The sequence below is a fragment of the Mus musculus genome, chromosome 6, assembly GCF_000001635.26.
Source record: "Mus musculus strain C57BL/6J chromosome 6, GRCm38.p6 C57BL/6J".
Taxonomy (NCBI): domain Eukaryota; kingdom Metazoa; phylum Chordata; class Mammalia; order Rodentia; family Muridae; genus Mus; species Mus musculus.
Window position 1 is genome coordinate 34782378 of NC_000072.6, and position 22468 is coordinate 34804845.

Genomic DNA, 22468 nt, shown 5'->3' on the forward strand with positions numbered 1-22468 from the left:
TAATGTGCCCTGTCTAGAAAGAAAGAAAAAGAGTTGATTTTTCTTGACGAGGCTATCAACTTGAGAGTGGGGAGGGGGAATAGGAATTGACAGGAGGAATGGGAAGGGCAAAATGATCTAATTCTATTTTAATTAAAAACATTTTTTAAAATGGGAAAGAAAGGATTTTTCTTGAGAAAATCTTGGGTGAGATTATTCTGGATTCTATTTAAATGTGTGTATATAATGATTAGGATTTTATTTTTACAGTCATATCTACTTCCTTCCTTATGTGCGAAATCTATTGCAACATATTATGCACCATACTCAAATCCCTGGTGTTCCAGCCAAGGTTCTTGGGTTTCACCACAGTACAGTAATGTGACTCCAATACCAGAAGGAAAGGATGTGGGTAGTAGAAAAAGGAGGAGGAGGAGGGGGAAGAGGAAGAGGAGGAGGAAGAGGAGGAGGAGGAGGAGGAGGAGGGAGATAGTGTTTGATATTGTGTCTGTACTTACATCCTGTTCTGTTTTAAAGGAGATTTTTTTTAAGTATAAATTACCATATGTTTAAAGTTCTAAAATCTCTCCAAAAATGATATATAGTTCTCTAAGTCCACAACTTTCTGTGATCTTATTCACCAGTTGTTTCCCCAAGTATTCCAAGAACCTTTAAACTTTCTCCCTTCTCTGTAGTTATTATCATGGCCATACCCTATTGTCTTAGGGTTTTACTGCTGGGAAGACACACCATGACCAAGGCAACTCTTATAAGGACAACATTTAATTGGGGCTGGCTTACAGGTTCAGAGGTTCAGTCCATTATCATCAAGGCAGGAACATGACAGCATCTAGGCTGGCATGGCACAATGCAGGAGATGCTGAGAGTTCTACATCTTGTTCCGTAGGCAAACCAAAGAAGATTGACTTCCAGGCAGCTAGGAAAAGGGTCTTAAAACCCAAGTGACACACTTCCTCCAACAAGGCCACACCTAAAAGTGCCACTCCCAAGCATATTCAAACCACCACACCTGTGGAAAAGGAGGAATAAAAATGCAAATGTTAGGGTTCCCTTGGGGCCAGTAGCCCAAATAATCATGGAATCTTCCATTTACTAAAGATTAAAGACAATCACAAGTAGTAAGGTAGATATTAAATAAAACTCTGGATTTTGTTATTATTGGTTCTTAAATTTTAAAATTCATTTGTTTCAGGATGAGGATTCCTTCATGAAATTTGTAAGTGATGATATTCATCCGTGCACACTACTGGCAGGTTTGCACTCATCTATGTGTGTCCTCCTCCCTGTTTATCATGAAACTTTTTGTGGATAAAGTAGGATAAGAAGAGTGAAGAAGTGCAGATTTAGTAAAATAGGGATTATTCTGGTGGTAGGGAGAAAGAAATATAACTGCTTTGGAATTTCAACTTTTCAGGACAGTTTTAAGTAAACCAGGTTAATATTAGAAAATAATGAATGAAAGTAGTAGTTCCTCTGTGAAGGACTCTTTAACATAAGGAGTTACATTTTTATTTTATTCAAAATACAGGACTGTTTTTAAAGACCTAAAAGCATATGAAATATATATATTTGGTGATTTAGTTTGCATAAATAGCTTTTAATAAGGTTATTTATTTGCAAATATTTGAATATGTAGGGGGCATCTTGATGTATATTAGATTTTTTTAATATATACATTTACAGTTATACTGTCAAATCAAATTCTAAAGTATTTCCAAAGAGCTGAAGAGGTTTGTAGCCCCATAGGAGGAACGACAATATGAAGTAACCAGTACCCCCAGAGCTCCCAGGGACTAAACCACCAACCAAAGAGTACACATGGTAGGACTCATGGCTCCAGCTGCATATGTAGCAGAGGATGGCCTAGTTGGTCATCAGTGGGAGGAGAGGCCCTTGGTCCTGTGAAGGTTCTGTTCCCCAGTATAGGGGAGTGCCAGGGCCAGGAAGCAGGAGTGGGTGGGTTGGTGAGCAGGGGGAGAGGGGAGGGAATAGGGGATTTTCAGAGGGGAAACTAGGAAAGGAGAAAACATTTGAAATGTAAATAAAGAAAATATCTAATAAAAAAGAAAATAAATAAAATATTTCCAGGAAATATTTACATATCTAACCCAGTTCAATATGAATGTTAAAGCCTTTTTACTTGTCTTTGTTACCACCATCCTAAAACAAACTACTTTGAAGATAATTGCTCTTAAGTTCATGTGTCATCATTAGGGTTTCCACTGCTGTGACACAATACTATGACCAAAAGCAGCTTGACAAAAAAAGGGTTTGTTTCATCTTATTGTTATTAGTCACCCTCCATTACTAAATGAAATCAGGGAGGAATTTAGATGATTTGCTAGGGAAGCTGTAAGAAACAGACATTTTGTAAGTATGGGTAAGAAATCATTGAGCTAGTGAGATGGCTCAGTGGGTAAGAGCACCTGACTGCTCTTCCGAAGGTCCAGAGTTCAAATCCCAGCAACCACATGGTGGCTCACAACCATCTGTAACGAGATCTGACTCCTTCTTCTGGAGTATCTGAAGATAGCTACAGTGTACTTACATATAATAAATAAATAAATCTTTTTTAAAAAAAGAAAGAAATCATTGTAAAATAATATTGGTTAACAAATATTCCTAGCTATTATGAAGATCAGTTGATACAAAATTTCATTTAGATAGCTATTATATCCTGAATTATTAAATAGTTAAAATATCTATAAATATGCATAAATTAAGTAGGTTAAAAGGAAAAGAACTATATGATTCATGTAGGAATTGGTGTTTTCCTTCTGGTCACTCATGACTGTATTTGAATATTTTTTCAGCTGATTCTATTGGTGACCCATTCTTCCCTCGGACTACACAAATTTTATTGGAGTATCAGCTAGGAAGATGGGTACCACGCCTTCGCGGACCACGAGATTTATATGGTGTCTCTTCTTCTGGTCCACTGAGCCCAACACGGTGGCCATACCACTGTGAGGTCATTGATGAAAAAGTCCAGCATATTGGTATGTTTTTAGAAGTTTTGGGGATTCAGACATTAGCAAACTTATCAATCTTGATGTTAATGAGGACACTAATGATGTAACAACTGCATTCCAGAAGTATAATATAAGCCACATGTATAAATAAAAATTTCCTACTAGCTACATAAGTTTAAAAGTGGAATTAATTTTCAAATATGTTGTACTTAATTAAACTATATCAAAAATATTTCACTTTCTTTTTGCACAAAATCATCTAAATCTGGTATGCATTTTATACTTGTGGACATTTCAGCTCAGATTATTCACACTTCACTGTTCTTAACTAGAAAGATTTAAAATGTATGTCAGAGCTGGGCATAGTGGCACATATCTGTTATTCTAGCACACAGGAGGCTGAGTCAGAGGATTGCAAGTTCAAGCTACTCTGGGCTGTATATTACCAGATCCTGTTTCAAATAAACAAAAATCCTATATCTATACTAGTTTTAGACAATTTCAAAAGACATGACTATCATAGCCAGATATTCTGGGACTATGGCAATGTGTCAGAGCACACGTGAACTACAATTGCACTCATTTCTGCTCTCCCACCCTGGTCCCCAGTCTCTTTTCTTCAATCCCTTTGTCTCTGCCTTTTTCTTTACCACTTACTGTTTCTTGTCTTCAGTAGACATAGATGGACTGTGGAAGACCTGTGTAAAGTGGGGTTTTGGTGCTGTTTCTTTGTGTGCATTCTTATATTTGTTTTCTACTATCCTAGAAAGAGCTCATAGACTTGTCTGTAGTCAAAGACAGTGGATGTAAAGACGGTCACAGACATCCCCACTGCTCTGTACCTTCTGCTGCTATTCCTCCATTGTTGACTGTAGAGCCCACATATGCTATTATCATGTAGAACTCTAATAAAATACTTGTGATTGGATAAATCAAAAGCAATCTGTACTTATTACAGAGCCTACTGAAGTTAAATGCCACGCAGGGAGGTCTTAAAAACTAACTTTTCTTCTTACGTTATTCTGTTCTAGATATATAACTATCATAGCAAGACAAGTAGTCAACAGAGAGGGACACAGAAGCAAAAGCAGTAGTGGTTTTTCTTATAGAGAAGAATGCAAAATTTTCTCCCAACTTCCAAATTTTAGGTCTAGAAATACATTAAGAATTCAGCGGGAGTGGGTGGGGGGATGGGGGAACACCCTCATAGAAGCAGGGGGAGGAGGGATGGGATGGGGGGCTTTGGAGGGCGGAGCCAGAAAAGGGGATAACATTTTAAATGTAAATAAATATCTAATAAAAGAGAAGAAAAACCAGCAGCCGAGCAAGATGCCCAAAGGGAAGAAGGCCAAGGGGAAGAAGGTGGCCCCGGCCCCCGCCATCGTCAAGAAGCAGGAGGTCCTCTGTTCGAGAAGAGGCCCAAGAACTTCGGCATTGGACAGGACATCCAGCCCAAAAGAGATTTAACGCGCTTCGTCAAATGGCCCCGCTACATCAGGCTGCAGCGGCAAAGAGCTATCCTCTACAAGCGGCTCAAAGTCCCTCCTGCCATTAACCAGTTCACCCAGGCCCTGGACAGGCAGACAGCTACTCAGCTGCTTAAGCTTGCCCACAAGTGCAGGCCAGAGACAAAGCAAGAGAAGAAGCAAAGGCTGCTGGCCCGTGCTGAGAAGAAAGCTGCTGGCAAAGGCGACGTCCCAACTAAGAGGCCACCTGTCCTCCGAGCAGGAGTCAATACAGTCACCACCTTGGTGGAGAACAAGAAGGCTCAGCTGGTGGTGATTGCCCATGACGTAGACCCCATTGAGCTGGTGGTTTTCCTACCTGCCCTGTGTCGAAAGATGGGGGTGCCCTACTGCATCATCAAGGGAAAGGCCAGGCTGGGGCACCTGGTCCACAGGAAGACATGCACCACTGTTGCCTTCACACAGGTTAACTCGGAAGACAAGGGTGCTCTGGCTAAGCTGGTGGAAGCTATTAGGACCAATTATAATGACAGATATGACGAGATCCGTCGCCACTGGGGAGGCAACGTCCAGGGTCCTAAGTCTGTGGCTCGCATTGCCAGGCTGGAAAAAGCAAAGGCTAAAGAACTCGCCACTAAATTGGGTTAAATGTACACTAAGTTTTCTGTACCTAAATATAATTACAAAATTTAAAAAAAAAAAAGAGAAGAAAAAGTAATTTAACAAATACTAAAAAAACAAACAAACAAACAAACAAACAAACAAAACCAAAACATGTTTACAAGCACCACTTATTTACAGGCGTGTCATCAGTATATATTTCTCATAGTTGAGGGTGTCCCCTGCTTGCCTTTCAGTTCTGTCATCCTTCGTCTCCTCTAATAATTCCCTTCTTTTTGTTCATGAAGTTGTTTTTATGCTCTGCTTCTGTTTCATAACCACATTTTTGTAGCTGTGTCAGTGAGAAGGGAAATGAAGTGGAGAAGAAACACCCCTCCTGCTTCTCCTGTGGCCTGTCTGTGTTCTCGTCTATGAGAATGGTGAGAGTATGAGACAGAAGACGCAAAGAGAAGAGGGAAATAACGCCTCAGTGTAGCACTGCTTCCCACGGTCCCTCTACCCTCTGCTGGTTCCACTTAGCAACTTTGCCTCTCTCTAGCTGGACAGCTCACTTTTACATCCTTGATGCATCTTGTTCTTGCGTTTCTAGCACGCATTCTCAACCTTTATTTGGTCCTTAGTGATTAACATCAGTGCCTCAGGATGGAGGAAGTCTCTACATTCTGGTTACTTGATAATACTTCCAGTTTTATCCTTTCAGATTAGAACAGTTATATTTCTGGCGTCTAATAATTCTAAATATATTTGCTTACCAAACTCCTGTTTTTAGGAATAGCTGAATTCTCTGGTGCCATATATCAGGTTTCTTACATGTTAAGTAGAATTTGAGCTTTATGAGCCCAGCTTCCATCCTGATTGAAGGTGTGTGTGTTCCATGGTACAAGTGCGGATGTAGTCTTTCCCAGCATTGGTTTCCCAAGATCTCCAGTCATGAGGGAAACTTCAAAGCTACTAGTGACAACTTGTGCATCTTGAGAGCTTTATTTGGGGGCTGTGCCATGTTGTTGTTCAGGCTGTGTCCTGCAATATGTGAAGGCTTTACAGGTTATTAAACTGCAACATCCACACAGGAAGAGTTGAAGTTTATGCAGGAAGAATTGAAATTTGTTCCCAGGTGTCTTTGACAATTTTCCCTACTTGCTACTATTTCAGAAAGTCTGTATTCCATGGCTTTGTACATTCCTTTGGAAATGCTCTTTAAAATAAGTTTAAATACTTGACAGGGCGTACAAGACTAAACAGAGCTCTGCTTGTAGGTCACTTTTATTTAAAGGCAGAGGAAGGGTACAACAAAAACGAAGAGCCTCTGGAAAATGCCGCAGCCTAGAAGACATCCAGGTGCAAGCTCCCCAGAGTCTTAATTCACACTTGTGTATATGTGCATGTGCACACGCAACACACACACACACACACACACACACTTGACTTCTTTTGGTTAAAACATTAATTGCTTGCAGTGAATCTCTCTTCCTCAGAAACTAAGTCTTTCTGCTTCTGCTATCATGTCGTTAAAACAGCTTGGTTAACTGTACTGCCAAATGAAGGGCATATGTTTATAAAGTTTTTAGGGTTACCAGAGCAGTCTAAAACCTTAAACAGTTCATCTACTAATCTTATTATCCTTTTATTAGCCAAGAGCAAAGCTAGACATCCAGTATACCATGTAGATAAAAATAGAACTTTTCCCTGGCCCAGTTGTATATACAATTGTCTGTTGTGAAAGTCTTTCCATATTAGCTCGTGTACACCATTTTTTATTATTATTACATTAGCTTCCATTAAGTAAATGAACCATAATTTAGTTGGTACCTTCTTAATGGGTTTCAGAGCAGAGCTTAAAAATATCACAAAACTTGATTTCAAAAACTGAGGTTACAGTAAATAAAACAACGTGGTAGAACTGGGAAGAAGCTCACATGCCTGTGCAGGTCCTGAGCTTGTCACTGCAGAACAAACCGGATAGTGCTGTCAGAGTCAGACACAGACTGAAACCCATCTATTTACAACCAACTTGAGGGGGGTTGGGTTTTTTCTTTTTTTTTTTTTTTTGGTTTTTGTGTTTGTTTGTTTTTAGCAAAGGCACCAAGAACACACTGAAGGGGGGAAAATGATCTTTTTTAAAAAGATACTTGGAAAATTGAAAACTTGGATAGAGCTACAAAGATGATAGAGGTGTAGACAGGGATAGAAGTGCAGATACTGATACAAATATAGACAGATACAGGCAGAAGGGATGCAATTCTGTATTCTTAATCTACGTTGTTGTTGAGGCTTCCAAATTCATTTTTCAAAATTTATTCTTTAATCTCTTCAGCCCAGACTTTATACCCCTCCTGGTCCACCCTCTGACCTCCACCCCCCACCCCATCTCTAAGAGGATGCCCCCACTCCCTGGAGCTTCCAGTCTCTTGAGAGTTAGGTACATCTTCTCTCACTGAGTCAAGATCTGGCTGTCCTCTGCTGTAAATGTGTTGGGGGCCTCAGATTAGCTGGTATATGCTGCTTGGTTGGTGGCTCAGTGTCTGAGAGATCCTGGGGGTCCAGGTTAGTTGAGACTGCTGGTCTTCCTATAGGATCATCCTCAGCTTCTTCCAGCTTCTCCCTAATTCAACCACAGGGTCATCAGCTTCTGTCCATTGGTTGGGTGTAAATATCTGCACCTGACTCTTTGAGCTGCTTATTGGGCAATCATGATAGGCCCCTGTTTGTAAGCACATCATAGCATCAGTGACAGTGTCACTGGACCTCCTTTCCCTTAGGCTCCTCTCCATTTTTTGTCTCTGCAGTTAGTTCAGACAGGGACAATTCTGGGTCAGAGTTTTTGACTGTGTGATGTCAGCCCCATCCCTCCACTTAATGCCCTATCTTTCTACCAGAGGTGAACTCTACAAATTTCCTCTCCCCACTGAAGGGCATTTCATCTAAGGTCCCTCCCTTTGAGTCCTGAGAGTCTCTCTCCTCCCAGGTCTCTGATACATTCTAGAAGGTTCCCCCACCAACCTTCCAAAGTTGCCTGTTTCAATCCAATTCTTTCTGCTAGCCCTTGGGGCTTCAGTCCTATCCACCCAACCCCCCAATACCTGATCATGTTCCCCTCTTCCCTGTCACCTTTCTCACCCAGGTCCCTCCCTTTCTCCTGTGATTGCTTTCTTCTCCCTGCCAAGTGGGATTGAGGCATCCTCTTGGGCCCTTCATCCTTATCTTTAGTCCTGTGGTGTATCCTGGGAATTCCGTATTTTTTGGCTAATATCCACTTATTAGTGAGTACATGCCATGCATATCCTTTTGGGTCTGAGTTACCTCACTCAGGGTATTTTCTAGTTCCATCCATTTGCCTGCAAAACTCAGGATGTCCTCGTTCTTAATAGCTGAGTAATATTCCATTGTGTAAATGAACAATATTTTCTGTATCCATTCTTCCGTTGTGGGACAGCTGGGTTATTTACAGCTTCTGGCCATCACAAATAAGGCTACTATGAACATAGTGAAACACGTGCCCCTGTGGCATGGTGGGGCATCTTTTGGGTAAATGCCCAAGAGCTGGGTCTTCAGATAGAACACCATAAAAAAAGGAACTTAAGAAAATAATTCCACTTAAAGTAGCATCAAAAAATAAAAGAGAACCTCAGTTGAGGAATTGCCTAGATCAGTAAACAAACTGTAGGAGTCTGATAATTGGTTCATGTGGGAAGACCCAACCTACTATAGACAGCACCATTCTCTGGGCTGTATAAGTGAAGAAAGCTAGCTGAGCATAAGCAACCTGGAAAATAAGCAGCATCCATGTGTTCATTTCTCTCCTCTTGATATGGAAATGATGTGACTAGCTGCCTAAGTTCCTGCTTCATCTTCTCCTCAGTGATAGACTTATGATAACCTGGAACTCTGGAACTGTAAGATAAGTACACCTTTCCTCTACTAAGAGTCGGTGTTTTATCACAGCAGCAGAATCAAATAAGAACAAAATTCATTTCTCATTAGAATACCAACTAATTGCTTTGTAAAACTTGACATATTGGTCCTAAAATTTACGTGGAAATACAACAAACATTAAATAGCAAAAAGTAAAATAAAACTTGAAAAACCAAATTGAGGACTTTCAAATTTTATTTAAACTAACAGTTTATTCTAACAGTTTGGAACTATTTTATCATTGGGATATGTGACAGACAAGTGGATAAAATTAAAAGTACAGAATTGCTGAGTGTGCATGGTGGAACATGCCTTTAATACCAGCACTCAAGAGACAGAGACAGGCATATCCCTGAGTTCAAGGCCAGGCTGGTCTACAGAGCACATTTCAGGACAGCCAGGGCCACACAGAAAACCCTGTCCTCAAAAGAAAACAAACAAGCAGAAACAGAATAAACCTACATGTCAGTGGTCACAAAACTATTCAGTAAGAGAGTAATCTTAACAAGTGTGCTGAGACAACTGGATAAACTGCCTGCAGAATAATGAAACTTGACCCTTATCACCTAACACCAAATAATAAATTGTATCAAAATCTAAATATAAGAGCCAAAATTTTAAGGCTATTATGAAGAAACATAAAGGGGAAAAAATGGATTCTAGATATAACACCAAAACATGATTTACGTTAAAAGCCTGTGGCCAGCCGGGCCTGGTGGCACACACCTTTAATCGCAGCACTTGGGAGGCAGAGGCAGGTGGATTTCTGAGTTCAAGGCCAGCCTGGTCTACAAAGTGAGTTCCAGGACAGCCAGGACTATACAGAGAAACTCTGTCTCAAAAAAACCAAAAAAAAAAAAAAAAAAAAGTCTGTGGCCATGCATGCTCTTTTAACAGTCTATGGAGTCAGCTGCATTTAGACAGGCAGGTGCTCTGCATCTGCTTTTATCTTTTAAATGCCCACCTGTGTTTTTCTAGATTTTGGAATACCTAGGTAGCCTGAAACTTCAGGCTGCAACTGTAGTAAAGTCTATAAATTTGGGATTCCTCTAGTTTGTTTTTATTGTAAGGGCAAGGGTGATATTCTGTCTTTATTCTACACATCTCTTAGCTGAAATTGGAAGTATGACTATACTTTTCAGAACTGTCAAACTCATGTAATTACTAAAAAACTGTTCCAGATCGAAAGATGATAAATACACAGCATGAGGTCCATTTTGGTGACACCGACCTATAATTGCAGCATCAGGAGGCAGGAAAGGAAGAACCTTAAGTTCAAGGTCAGCCTGAAATACAGAGTGGGACTGTCTTTCAAGATTCTAAATGACAAACGAAAACACATAATCAAGTGCAATCTGCAATTCTAAACTGACTCCTTTTGCTTCTGCTACAACTGACAAAATCTCTGTTGGGACCCTAAGGATTATACAATAGTAACAAACTAAAATTAATAATACTGATGGTTGTATTAATGGCTATCGAAGAGGGTTTCTTCTTTATTGGAAGTACACAAGTATTTGGAAAGAATTTAGGACTAAATTTAATAAGAATGTAATAAGAATTTAGTACATTGCTAAGTATTTTGGGGAAACAATTCTGGCACATTTTCCATATTATTTCAAAATAAGTTATATATCCAATTGTTTCAAAATAAGTTAGAAAACAACACACCTAGGAATAAATCTGACAAAGGACATAGAAGTCTTCTATATAACCATAAAGCATTAACAATACAGATATTTTAAAGATTTAAGGAAATAGAGGGTATTTTCAGAAGGGACTGACTGAGCCTGGAAAGACCCACCTAAGGTAGATAGCGCCATGGCATGAGATTTTGAACAGGATAAAATAAAGGAAGGAGCATGCTGAGCACCAGTGTCTCTTCTCTGGTCCATGGTTCTCAGTGATATGAAGTGAATTGTTCTACAGTGCCTTCCCCGCCACGATGGATGAATGCACTGAAACCACACCCAAAGAAATCCTTTTAAGTTTCTCACAGCCATTGGATCACAGAAACTAAAAGGTAACCAATATGGAGAGAGATAGTGTATTCATTTGTAAGGCTCATTCTCTGAAAATCATCAGTTATCCCCAAAGTAATCCATAGGGTCAGTTTAATCCCCACAAAAATTTGTCTAAGAATATTCACCCTTTCCAGAGAGAGAAGAACCATAAATATGTTTATAAGATTAAGGAATTACCAAGCAAAAGGCTGAAGATGAAGCAAAAAGCAAAAAGTGGAATGAGCAATATACTCAGAGATGGGAATGAAGGACTAGAGAGAAATAAAAACTGTACTGTAGAGCTTATGAACATAAAATAACTGGTACTGAAATAGTGATTTAGAACATCCAGCCATGAGTTGTGTTTACAGTGTGAAAATGTTATTACTTGTCAAGAATCCTTGGTAAAATTGTAGCTCTACATAAAACATTAAATTTTAGGCTATGTATATATCATTTAGTGATTTGAAAGCATCTGTTAATAATTTATCTGAAGTCATATTTAAACAATGCCCCCTTCTTTTCTCCAGAATGGACTCCCTTTGTCCCTGAGCCAGTGTATGTCCCGACAGGCCTGGAAATAGAGCCTGTTTACCCAAACTCCAAGGAAGATACTGTGGTTTATTTAGCTGAAGATGGTGAGCATACACTCTAAAACATTGCTGTAAAATATGATTGGTGTCTGGTTTGATATCTTAGTTAGGCTTGTTTTCTTATCTATAAAGGGAACTTCCAAGTAACTAGGAAATTCCTGTTGCCTTAAAAAGTATGGATACATATCAATTCAAATGTTTAGTGCTATTTGAGTTATTGAAGACATCTTTAAAATATGATGTTCATTAAATAGAGTTAAATGTAGAATGAATCATGTTTTGTATGTTTTCAAATATAAATCTGGTAATGTTATCTGCAAATTATTATTCTCTATCTGCAGATCACCTTTGTAAAGGTCAGTCAGATGATTTTCCATTAATTTCATCCTTGTCTGGTGATTTTTTTTTTTATGTTACCATCTTTGAAAGAAAAGAATATAGTCCACATTGACAATAAGATCCAAGATTATATTCCAGGAAAGAGTTTTTAACCATAAGATCAGCATTGACACTCTGAGAACTCTACAAATGAAAAAGCCTTATCTGCCTTTATGTCACTGCATGCTAAAGCTCAGCAGAAGTCTGGGCCAGGCTCCTGACCTGTCCCTTGTGAGTATTTCATCGTCAGAGCCTGGGGTCTTATTGTTTCTATATGTTAAAATAGCTTCAGCGGCATGCATATTGAGAAGGCAAGCAAGCATGCCAAAGAACATTTGCACGGACTGTTTCTCTACAGTCAGTCAATCAGACAATCCCAGAAATCACATATTTACACATATCCAAACACTGAGGTGATCAATCTGTTTCTAGACTATTTGTTCTGTGCTGTTGATACATTGACCTGATGGTGTAGCTTTATCCATAGCAGGATAATTTGATAATATAACAGCCATTTAAGCTTTCTTTTTTTAATACTATATCTTTTCCCATCATTCAAAATGTTTGTTGTTTTGTGTGAGGCAAGGTCTTACTATATAACACTAGCTAACCTGGAATTCACTGTGTACACCAGGCTGGCCTCAAAATCAAAAAATTTCATCTGCCTCTGCTCTCCAATTGCTGGGATTAAAGGCATGAACCATCATGCCTGGCCCCATAATTTTATTTTGAGTATGATTTCTTCCTTTATTTTTTATTTGGGTACATACAGGCATATATCTGTGGTTTGCTTTTTACATAGTTTGAAGATATGTTTTTAAATTACTACAGTCAATATAGTTTTTGATGCAATTGGATCAATACCTACCATCTTGCTGTGTTGTATTTTTCATGATTTTTTTTATTTTTACTGTGTTTTCTCTTTTGAGATTAATTTGCATATATTTGGTTCTATTTATCCAAGCTACTTATGTATATATACCTGTTTTGGTTTTGTGTGGTTGCCTTAGGTTTTTCAATATATATCTTTATAAAAGTTTCTACGTTCAGCTGGTGTCGATGGCACCTGCCTGTATCTTAGCACTCGGGAGGCTGAGTGAGAGGATAGCAAGGTTAAAGCCAGTCTGAGCTAAACTGTAAAACATGTCTCAAAAATAAGTGTGGATGGAGAGATGTGTTAGTAGCAAAGAACACTCAGCTGTTCTTGCAGAGGACCCCTATTCAATTTCCAGCACCCACACTGGATAGCTAACAACCACCTGTAACTCTAGTTCCAAAGGATAGAATACCCTCTTCTGGCTTCCATGGACCTAGACATGCACAAAATGTATATATACACACAGGCACTCAAATACACATATAAAAATAAATAGCTCTTTAAAAAAAAACAATTTTAGTGCCAGGCATAGTGGCGCACGCCTTTAATCCCAGCACTTGGGAGGCAGAGGCAGGTGGATTTCTGAGTTTGAGGCCAGCTTGGTCTACAAAGTGAGTTCCAGGACAGCCAGGGCTATACAGAGAAACCCTGTCTCAAACCCCCCACCCCCCAAAAAAAATTTTTTTAAATAAATACACTCCTGGCACTCTGGGCCTCTTTCCTGTCTGTCCTCATACCTGATCTTCTCCCCTTTTCCTCTCCTCTCCCAACCGCCCCCCATGTCCCCACCCCCACCCCCACCTCTGCTCTACCTTCCAGTTCCCTCCTTCTCTCTGCCTCCCATGACTGTTTTGATCCCCTTTCTAAGTGGGATTTAAGCACCTTCACTTGGGCCTTGCTTCTTGTTGAACTATGGGGTGTATCATGTATATTCGTACTTTGGCACTTGAGCTTTTAAAAACTTTGCTTTGGTGTCAGTGACTAATGTCAGAATCTCAACTATTGTTTCTTCACACATCTTTTCTGCTTAACCCTCTCCTAGGATTTCAGTCATGAGGATATTAGGTAACTTGGTACTGTCTAACAGTTCCTGGGTCATAGGAACGCAAGCTTATTGTGCTTGCTTTATGTTAATTTGTTGTTAGAAACTCCTGCTTGAGTTTTGGCTGTTTCTGTTCACCATTGTCATTTTGTTGAGTATTTCCTGCTGAGCTCATCAGAGGCAGTTTCAACTTCCATTACTGTTTTTCATTGTCATATTCTATCCGACGCTTTCTTACATCTCCATCTGATCTTGCACATTCTTTTATGCTTGGTCCTTAACTCACTCACTCCTTCTGAAGTCTTTACCTGATAGAGCCAGCATCTTCATTATATTAGACTGCTTATGTAGTTTTCCCTCTAGACTCATGTCTGTAGTGTTTTCTCTGTGTATGTTCAGGAAAATATATATGTGTTGAAATCCTCTTGCTGAAAACTGGAGATCTTATCTAGGTGGTAAAGAAAAGCAAATAATTTTTATGTGTGAAAACTGAAAAAAAATTCCAGGGTCTAAGTCTTTAAGCGTATGAGGAGGTGTGATGATGGTGATGATTCGGTCACGTTAGGGATGAAGCTGGCAAGACATTTATTTTTAGTCTTCTTACCTTTACAGCACCACAGAGCAGATCCCCTCCGTCGCCATTTAGAATAATGCAGAGACTATTTCTCAGTTCTGGATCATTCTTAGCTTCGTATCCTTCTTCTACACTGCAGGGAAATTCTCCCTGAACTCTGTATTCTCCCATTAAAAAGTCCTTGTTACTTTTTACTCATGGCCTGCTAGACATTTGGGGAGACAGAGGGTGAACTCTGTGGTTCTGATTAAACCTTAGTCATGCACCACGCCCCTAATTCTCAGACAGAGGCCTTTGCAGTATGCCAGTGTCAGCAACAGAACATCCGGTTCCATCTGGTAATTCCTGCCTATTGCAGAGTAGTAAGGGGTTTGGGATTTTGGGATTTTGGGAACAGTTTTCTTTTCCCAGATACTGCATATAAATACAAGTGTCCTAAAGCTAACAGTGTTTATTGTCCTTACTTCTCAAGAATTTAATGTTTTGTTATATAAGGAAGAGGGAGAGATGATCTAGGTAGAGTTTTATACATTGTAAATGCTTTCTCAGAAAAAATTTTGTGACTATCTGGGTATGTCCATAAGAGAACTTTAAATTCCCTTATGCCCATATATCCTTCATATCTTCTCAGTGAGTCTGCTCTATCTTTGTAGCCCATACTCAACCTTTTGATGACTGGTTAAACCTTTTTAAAAGATGCATTATTTTTAAATTCTGTGTCTCTTGTGTGGATGTGGGGATGTGTGCACGAGTCCTGGTGTAGTGGGGGTACAGGCGTTAGAGATACAGGCAGTGTGAACCACCTAATGCTTGTGAGTGCTGCTAACCAAACTCAGCTTCTCTCCAAGAGCAGAATGGCCTCAAAACCACTGACCATCTAGACAGCCCTCAATGATTACCTTTTTAAGTGAGTGTTCATCATTGTGGCCAACACAGAATAAACCAGCAATTATAACCCACCTCTCCTTTAGAAGGGTCTTCCTTAGATTTTGAAGTGGGAATTTGTCCTTCAACCACAGACAACAGAACTTTCAGTAGTTCAAAAAAGCATTGTAAATTTACTCACAGTATTTTTGCTGTTCCAAGACTAAGAAAATACACTTTCTAGTGATTTGTGTCCTAAGCAGAATCCAGAACTTAGTCTCTGATTTTAAATCTGTCTAGTGTTTAAAACCCAGCATTTAAAGCTGTAAGCTTTCTTATGTACAGTGTCTACTCCAGCCCATAAATTGATGTAGTATGTGTTTTGTCATTCTGCCCAAAATATTGTGTAATCTGCCTGTGATGCACTTCTTTGATCTGTGGATTATTTAGAAACATGTCATCTGTGAAATTACTTGGCTGTCTTACTGTTGCTGATTTGGTCTTCTCTCCCCAGCTTACAAAGAGCCCTGTTTTGTGTATTCCCGAGTTGGGGGTAACCGAACATCCTTGAAACAACCTGTGGATAACTGTGACAACACGCTGGTGTTTGAAGCAAGGTTTGAGAGTGGTAATCTACAGAAGGTAGTCAAAGTGTAGGTTTTAATTATTTTTATTAGAGGAAGTAGGTCGTTCGCTACTTACTGTTTTCTGAATTAGGCACATTAAAGCTTTTAGTATCAATTATCTAACTATAATTCTCAAAGTATAAATGCTAACTATGAGTGTTAAGGATTTACATTTATTTTAGCCATTCCTAGGCCAGTATTTATAACTCTACATATATAAAAAGTTACTTGGTAAGAAAAAGTCACAGCCAGAAAATATTAGTATGTAAAAAAATATTATAGTGAAACTGTTTTGGCTTCGTTAAGTGTCTTCAGTGACTAGGTTTAGGGTACAGATGGTTATCAGAATTATTTTTAACTGGGAGTTCAAATTTTGCAATCTATGTAATTGTATTACTTTACATGTACTTTCAGACCTCTCTTGGAAATAGTTATTTTATACCCATAGAACGAGAATTATTAGAATGTGCTTGAAGGTAAAAACAAAAACAAACATTGATATTTTTCTTCAGTTCCAATAACTCTTTAGCCATTTATTTTATAGGAAATAGTTGTATTGAAACCTACAAAGTGTTATTGAATGTGTTTGTGAATGAATGCTAAGGCTACCTATTTAAATTATGATCAATTTCTCGTGAAATGAAACTTTCAAAATGTATGTGGTTGTTTGCTGTCAGATTCTAAGTATACATTGTTTCCTCCCAAAAAGTTTCTATGACTATAGAATAAAATAGATTAAAAATAAGATTATTTTTCTAGTGTATCTTAAACTGAAATGCCATTCTTATATTCTCACTGTGCTCTTCTCCTCCTTTTTTGTGTATTAGTGCAGATCATGAATACGAGTTGACTGTGCGCCCAGACCTCTTCACAAATAAGCACACTCAGTGGTACTATTTCCAGGTCACTAATACCCAAGCAGAAATAGTCTACAGATTCACTATTGTCAACTTTACCAAGCCTGCTAGTCTTTACAATCGGGGTATGAAGCCATTGTTCTATTCTGAAAAAGAGGCCAAAACCCATAACATTGGCTGGCAGAGAATAGGAGATCAAATCAAGTATTATAAAAATAACCTTGGGCAAGATGGGCGCCATTTTTTTTCTCTTACGTGGACATTTCAGTTTCCACACAGCCAGGATACGTGCTACTTTGCTCACTGCTATCCATACACTTACTCCAACCTTCAAGAATACCTGTCTGGCATCAACAGTGACCCAGTAAGATCAAAGTTTTGTAAAATACGTGTCTTGTGTCACACACTTGCCAGGAATATGGTGTATGTCTTGACAATAACTACTCCCTTGAAGACTAGTGACTCAAAGCGCAAGGCTGTGATTTTGACTGCAAGGGTCCATCCAGGAGAGACCAACAGCTCTTGGATCATGAAAGGCTTCCTGGATTATATTTTAGGAGACTCAAGTGATGCACGCTTGCTTCGGGACACTTTCATCTTCAAGGTGGTACCCATGCTGAATCCAGATGGCGTGATTGTGGGAAATTATCGATGTTCCTTAGCTGGACGGGATTTAAACCGTAATTACACATCGCTCCTGAAGGAGTCTTTCCCTTCTGTTTGGTATACAAGGAACATGATCAATAGGTAAAATAATCTTCAAATTTCATCTCTGCTTAATTAGTAAATTTAGTAATAAGGAATTTGCTCACATAATTCCATTCATTTCTGTTACTCTAAATTTCTTGATAGTTCATAAGCAGTTCTTTCTTTCCACTCTGATCCTACACCCTTCTTCATATAAACAAAACTCTTTCCCTTCAGTGATGAAACAGACTCCAGAACATTTCATTGGCTTCATGAATCCATGAGTTTGCATATCACAAATTCAATTTCTTACTAGAGCTTATAGTAGCCTTGATGGTTACATTATATTTTTATCATTTATATATGAAAATTAACTACCAACCAAGGCCTTCTGGCATTATGCCAATCATACAGTGCTGGATGAGTCCTTAGAATAGTAGTTGGTATAGTTATTTACATTTTCATGAATAATAGTCTCATTTGCTCCCAGGAAAAAAAAATGAATCCTTTAAATTTTCTAAATTTAGAGTGGTAAGATCAATTTAGTTCTCAAGTATTTGTTGAAGCAAAATTATTTGATAGACTCAGGTAACAACAATCAGGAATAGACAGTCTGTTGGAAACACAACACCCATTCCATAGGTCTGGGACTTAAACATATCATATTAGAATTGATGCTTTATCATTTGCTAACTGTACACCCTTGTGTAATTTTAAAACTAGCTTAAGTCTCAGTTTTCTCATCGCTGGAGTGGGACTAGTATCTTGAAGATGGGATGATTAAGTGAGAAAAGTATTACATATAAATTACAAATAAAGATCAGAATATTGATAGCTCTAAATGTATTCATAGGAACTCTCACATGCAAAAGAAAGGTGTTAATAAAATTATATAGATATGAAAACATTATAAATAATCAGTTATTTAGTTATAACAAATTCTATTATTGATCTTGCTGTCTTGTAACCCAATTTTCTCCTCACAATTATAAATGCAAGGTAAGAAATTGTTAAGAAATTGAGGAACCCCAGCTCCCCCCAGACGCACACAAAGGGTCAAAGTTCCTGGGGTGGCTCTGATTGTCTTAGACAATCTAGCCTCAGCTTTCACTTTCATGTAATTTCTTTTTTATTTGCTTTGGAATGTAAGAAGTGCAAAACCCCATAAAAATCTGAAATTCTGCTTTTATATGGCATTTAAATGTGGATTCCAGGCATCCTTGTAGTTATTTGGGGGAATGTTTAAATTACAAAAGAGTAATCTGTGGTTTCTCTTATCCTGGGGATGTAAACAGTAAAAACAGCTGACTGCATGTACTGTGGTATTCTGGATTTATTCTGGCATAGAATTAAGGACATTAGTGAAAAAAACTAATGAAACTAAAATAAAATTGGGAGCTTAGTTCATGTTAGAAATGTGTCCAAGGGTTTACAGCCCCATAGGAGGAACAACAATATGAACTAACCAGTACCCCAAGAGCTCCCAGAGACTAAACCACCAACCAAAGAGTACACATGGTGGGACTCATGGCTCCCGCTGCATATGTAGCAGAGGTTGGCCTGGTTGGTCATCAATGGGAGGAGAGGCCCTTGGTCCTGTGAAGGTTCTATGCCCCAGTGTAGGGGAGTGCCAGGGCCAAGAAGTTGAAGTGGGTGGGTCAGGGAGCAGGAGGAGGGGAGAGGGGAGGGAGAGAGGGTTTTCAGAGGGGAAAACAGGAAAGGGGATAACATTTGAAATGTAAATAAAGAAAATATCTAATTAAAAACGAAAAAAGAAATGTGCCAAGATTGGTTTCTTTGTTTTCAAGAGCATAGTAGAGTTGTGCGATTTGTTAACAGAAAGAAAACTGCAAAAGGAGTAGATGAGAGCAGTGTTTTTCCAGCTGTTGTGTCAATCTAGTTATTTTTAAATTAAATATAAGACAGAATGTTTAATATATCATCTATGAAATCCGATTAATGATCTTTAACATTAAGAGTTCCTGGTCTGACACATGATGGATTACAAACCAATATAATTTGGCTTGTCTGTATGGAAGCTAGTTTAAATGTCTCAGTTCTCAGATTGCCCTGTAGAAAGGTTAAAGAAGGATCCAATTCAATAATTTCTGAAAGAATTGTAAGAAATAAAAATACCTTTCATAAACTAATCAAAAGCAGGCAAGAAAAACAAGAAGCCGGTCACATATGTGTAGGAAGCGAGCAGATAGAAGTACACACAATATGAAGTATACTTAATGCAAACACTTAGGATGATGCTTAATACAAAATATTTATAGTACTTAATTACCTTTGGACAAAAAGAAAATCCAAACTGTTATTTTAATTAATATAAGGGAAGAAATATTAATATTCTTCTTTACTTCAGAGGTAATGTTTCTTTTGGAATTAACTATATAGATGTATAAGTCTCTAATGATGCACTTATAGAAAACTGAAATATCACCAAACTTCTGAATATTATACTTAAAAATACATGGCATGCTTCATATTTAGGGATTAAACTTGATAGCAGTGCTTTATAAGCTGATATTCTAAGAACTTGTAATGATGTGTTGATTCCTTTATGTTAAATAGATTTTATCAAATAAAATCAGCAAGTTAATGCACATCAAATTTCATTTTTAAATTTCATAACCATTGCTTTTAATAAAAAGTGATTTTTGATTCATTATAAATATCTATTTGTAATACCACTGTTAACTTTTTAGTAGTTAACATTCTAGATATAACAGGTAACATATGCAATTTTGATTGTGATATAGAAATGCCATACAAAGCCAAAACTAGGACAAAAGGGACAAATGCTCACAACACTACTGCCATGCACCGCTGAGTCTCGCCTCACAGTCCTCTTCATCAGTTTGAAAGGCTTGATTTTTACTTTAAAATAAGTGAGTGCTAAGTCATTCAGATAAATCATGTCCTCTTAAGGAAAACACGGTAATTTCTTTTCAATATTTATTAGAATTTTACAAGAATAATTCAGTTTAAATTTTAGTACCATTTTTCTCAGAATGCTATCTCAGAGCTTAACTATTCATTGTTTCCAGTACCAAGTTCTGAACATTCAATTTTCAACAAATACTTAGGAGCTTGTGTGCACAGCACTGTAGTAGATGATTTCTAAACATTTCCCTTCTTTAACAAGCTTAAATATCAAACTTAACAAAACTTCCTAGACAAGTGACACGGCGATGGTACAGCTAAGGGATTGCTGAGTTCCAGAGCCATCTCAGTCCTGCACCGAGCTGCTGGGTGGGCAGGAGTGAGACACAAAGCTTGTTCTGGAGGCTGAGAACACTAAACGATGAGGGAGGAAAACTCTAGTCAAAAAGAATGTATGCTAAGGTAATGGTCTACAGAAGGGCAGTCTGTGTTCTGAGTACAACAGAAACCACAGTACAAAGCAGAGAGGTCTGCTAGGAGTCTTGGGAGTGGGAGAAATGCGTCCTTATGGAAAACTAGAATATAAATAGTAAAAGCTAAGGTCTACTTATTTACTTGGATATTAATTTGTAAATCTCTAGTCGTATCTATAGAAGAAAATTCAGGGGTAAAACTTAGTGATTTATTCCTTTTCTTCTTCATAGGTTAATGGAGAAACGAGAGGTTATTTTATATTGTGATCTTCATGGCCATAGTAGGAAACAGAATATTTTCATGTATGGTTGTGATGGTAGCAGCAGATCTAAAACAAAAGGATTATACTTACAGCAACGGATCTTTCCACTCATGCTGAGCAAAAATTGCCCAAATATAGTACGTACCTTTAAGACTTTAACTTCCCTTTAGTAAATGTTTGTTGCTCACATAAAAAAGTCAAGTAGGCCATTTTAGTTACTAATATGCTTTTTAAAATTTAGTTCTTTGGACTCATTTTTACAATTGACCATGAAAAAAAATACTATTTGGAACTGTTAAATGGCCAAATAACATGAAAATATAAAAAAAAAAACAAACAAACAAAGATCCCTCATTCTAAGACCAGCACTATTTTACCTTCTGAAGTTTCCTCTATTTGTCATTTGTATTATCACTTTCAAGACCTTTTTAAAATATCTTTTTAATGTGTAAGTTAAAAAGACTAAAGTTCATGATCTTACAAAATTTACAATAATTTATCAAAACTTTTCAAAGAAAATTTAATGGCCAATATTCAAAACTACATAGAATTAGAAGGGAATACAGTATATTTATTTTTGCAAACACTGAAAATGTTGGAGCTGCTCAGTTACCAAAGTATTAAAAATAATTTTACTTTTTTAGAGAAACAAGTTAATGTAGTAAACAAAACCCTGTAGACTTCAAGTTCTTAACCAAGCATTTTAATTATAAGGATTTATTGGGAAATAAAGGCTTTCTTAGGATAATTGGAGCCAAAACACACCAAAAAGAAAGGATGGTCTGATAGGAATAGCTATTTATAGAAGAAACAGGTTGATGCTCCAAGATATTTATCCCTTAGGGAAGATCAGAGAAAGTAAGCCCGTAGGTGTAATTCATTACTCCTTTAAAATGATCCCATTTCATTAAGATATTGTAGTGTATATTTAGTAACAAGTTACTTAAAGTTTTCTATCTCTAACTAGTTGTGCCTTACATGAAATGGACCAGTTTCTTGAATACAATAATCAACCACTCTACATTTAACCATATATTCCAACTAATACAGTGGTTGCTTAAAATATAAACACTTCCAATTCTATGTTCTATCTGAAACATCTCTCATTACAACATTTGTGCAAATCTGCGGGCAGAGTTAGAGATTTGAAATGCTTTTCTCAGGAAACACAGGTAGGTAGAAAACAGGTGAGCTATGTAAGAACTGATCAACACCAACTGAATTTGATTGATAGTTACAGAACAACTCTGCTGAAGAGCGGGATACATGATATGTGGTGCAGTAAATATTTAAAGGGTCACTCTATGCCCTTAGCAGGTGTGCATGTGGCTCTTCACCCACCCAAGAGCTCTGGATTCACGAATGAAAGAC

The 22468-nt window shown here is 37.9% G+C and overlaps 1 protein-coding gene and 1 pseudogene across 14 annotated transcripts in view; both read left to right on the forward strand.

Moving 5' to 3' along the window:
* The window catches only part of Agbl3 (ATP/GTP binding protein-like 3), an 80508-nt gene that overhangs the window by 1946 nt on the left and 56094 nt on the right, over window positions 1–22468 (forward strand). For 5 of the 14 annotated variants that reach the window (XR_377500.4, XR_377501.4, NM_178630.4 and 2 more), the window contains 6 exons: window positions 1193–1253; window positions 2814–2999; window positions 11505–11612; window positions 15817–15955; window positions 16756–17532; window positions 21066–21234. Coding sequence is in view for 11 of the 14 variants with exons in the window: in NM_178630.4 (NP_848745.2) it covers window positions 1193–1253; window positions 2814–2999; window positions 11505–11612; window positions 15817–15955; window positions 16756–17532; window positions 21066–21234 (1440 nt within the window). In the remaining 3 variants the exon portion in view is untranslated. Of the gene's footprint in view, window positions 1–1192; window positions 1254–2813; window positions 3334–11504; window positions 11613–11908; window positions 11924–15816; window positions 15956–16755; window positions 19251–21065; window positions 21235–22468 lie in introns of those variants that run through there. The other 9 variants (NM_001289656.1, NM_001289657.1, XM_006506731.4 and 6 more) reach the window with 9 other exon arrangements.
* On the forward strand, window positions 4286–5128 carry Gm13864 (predicted gene 13864; annotated as a pseudogene).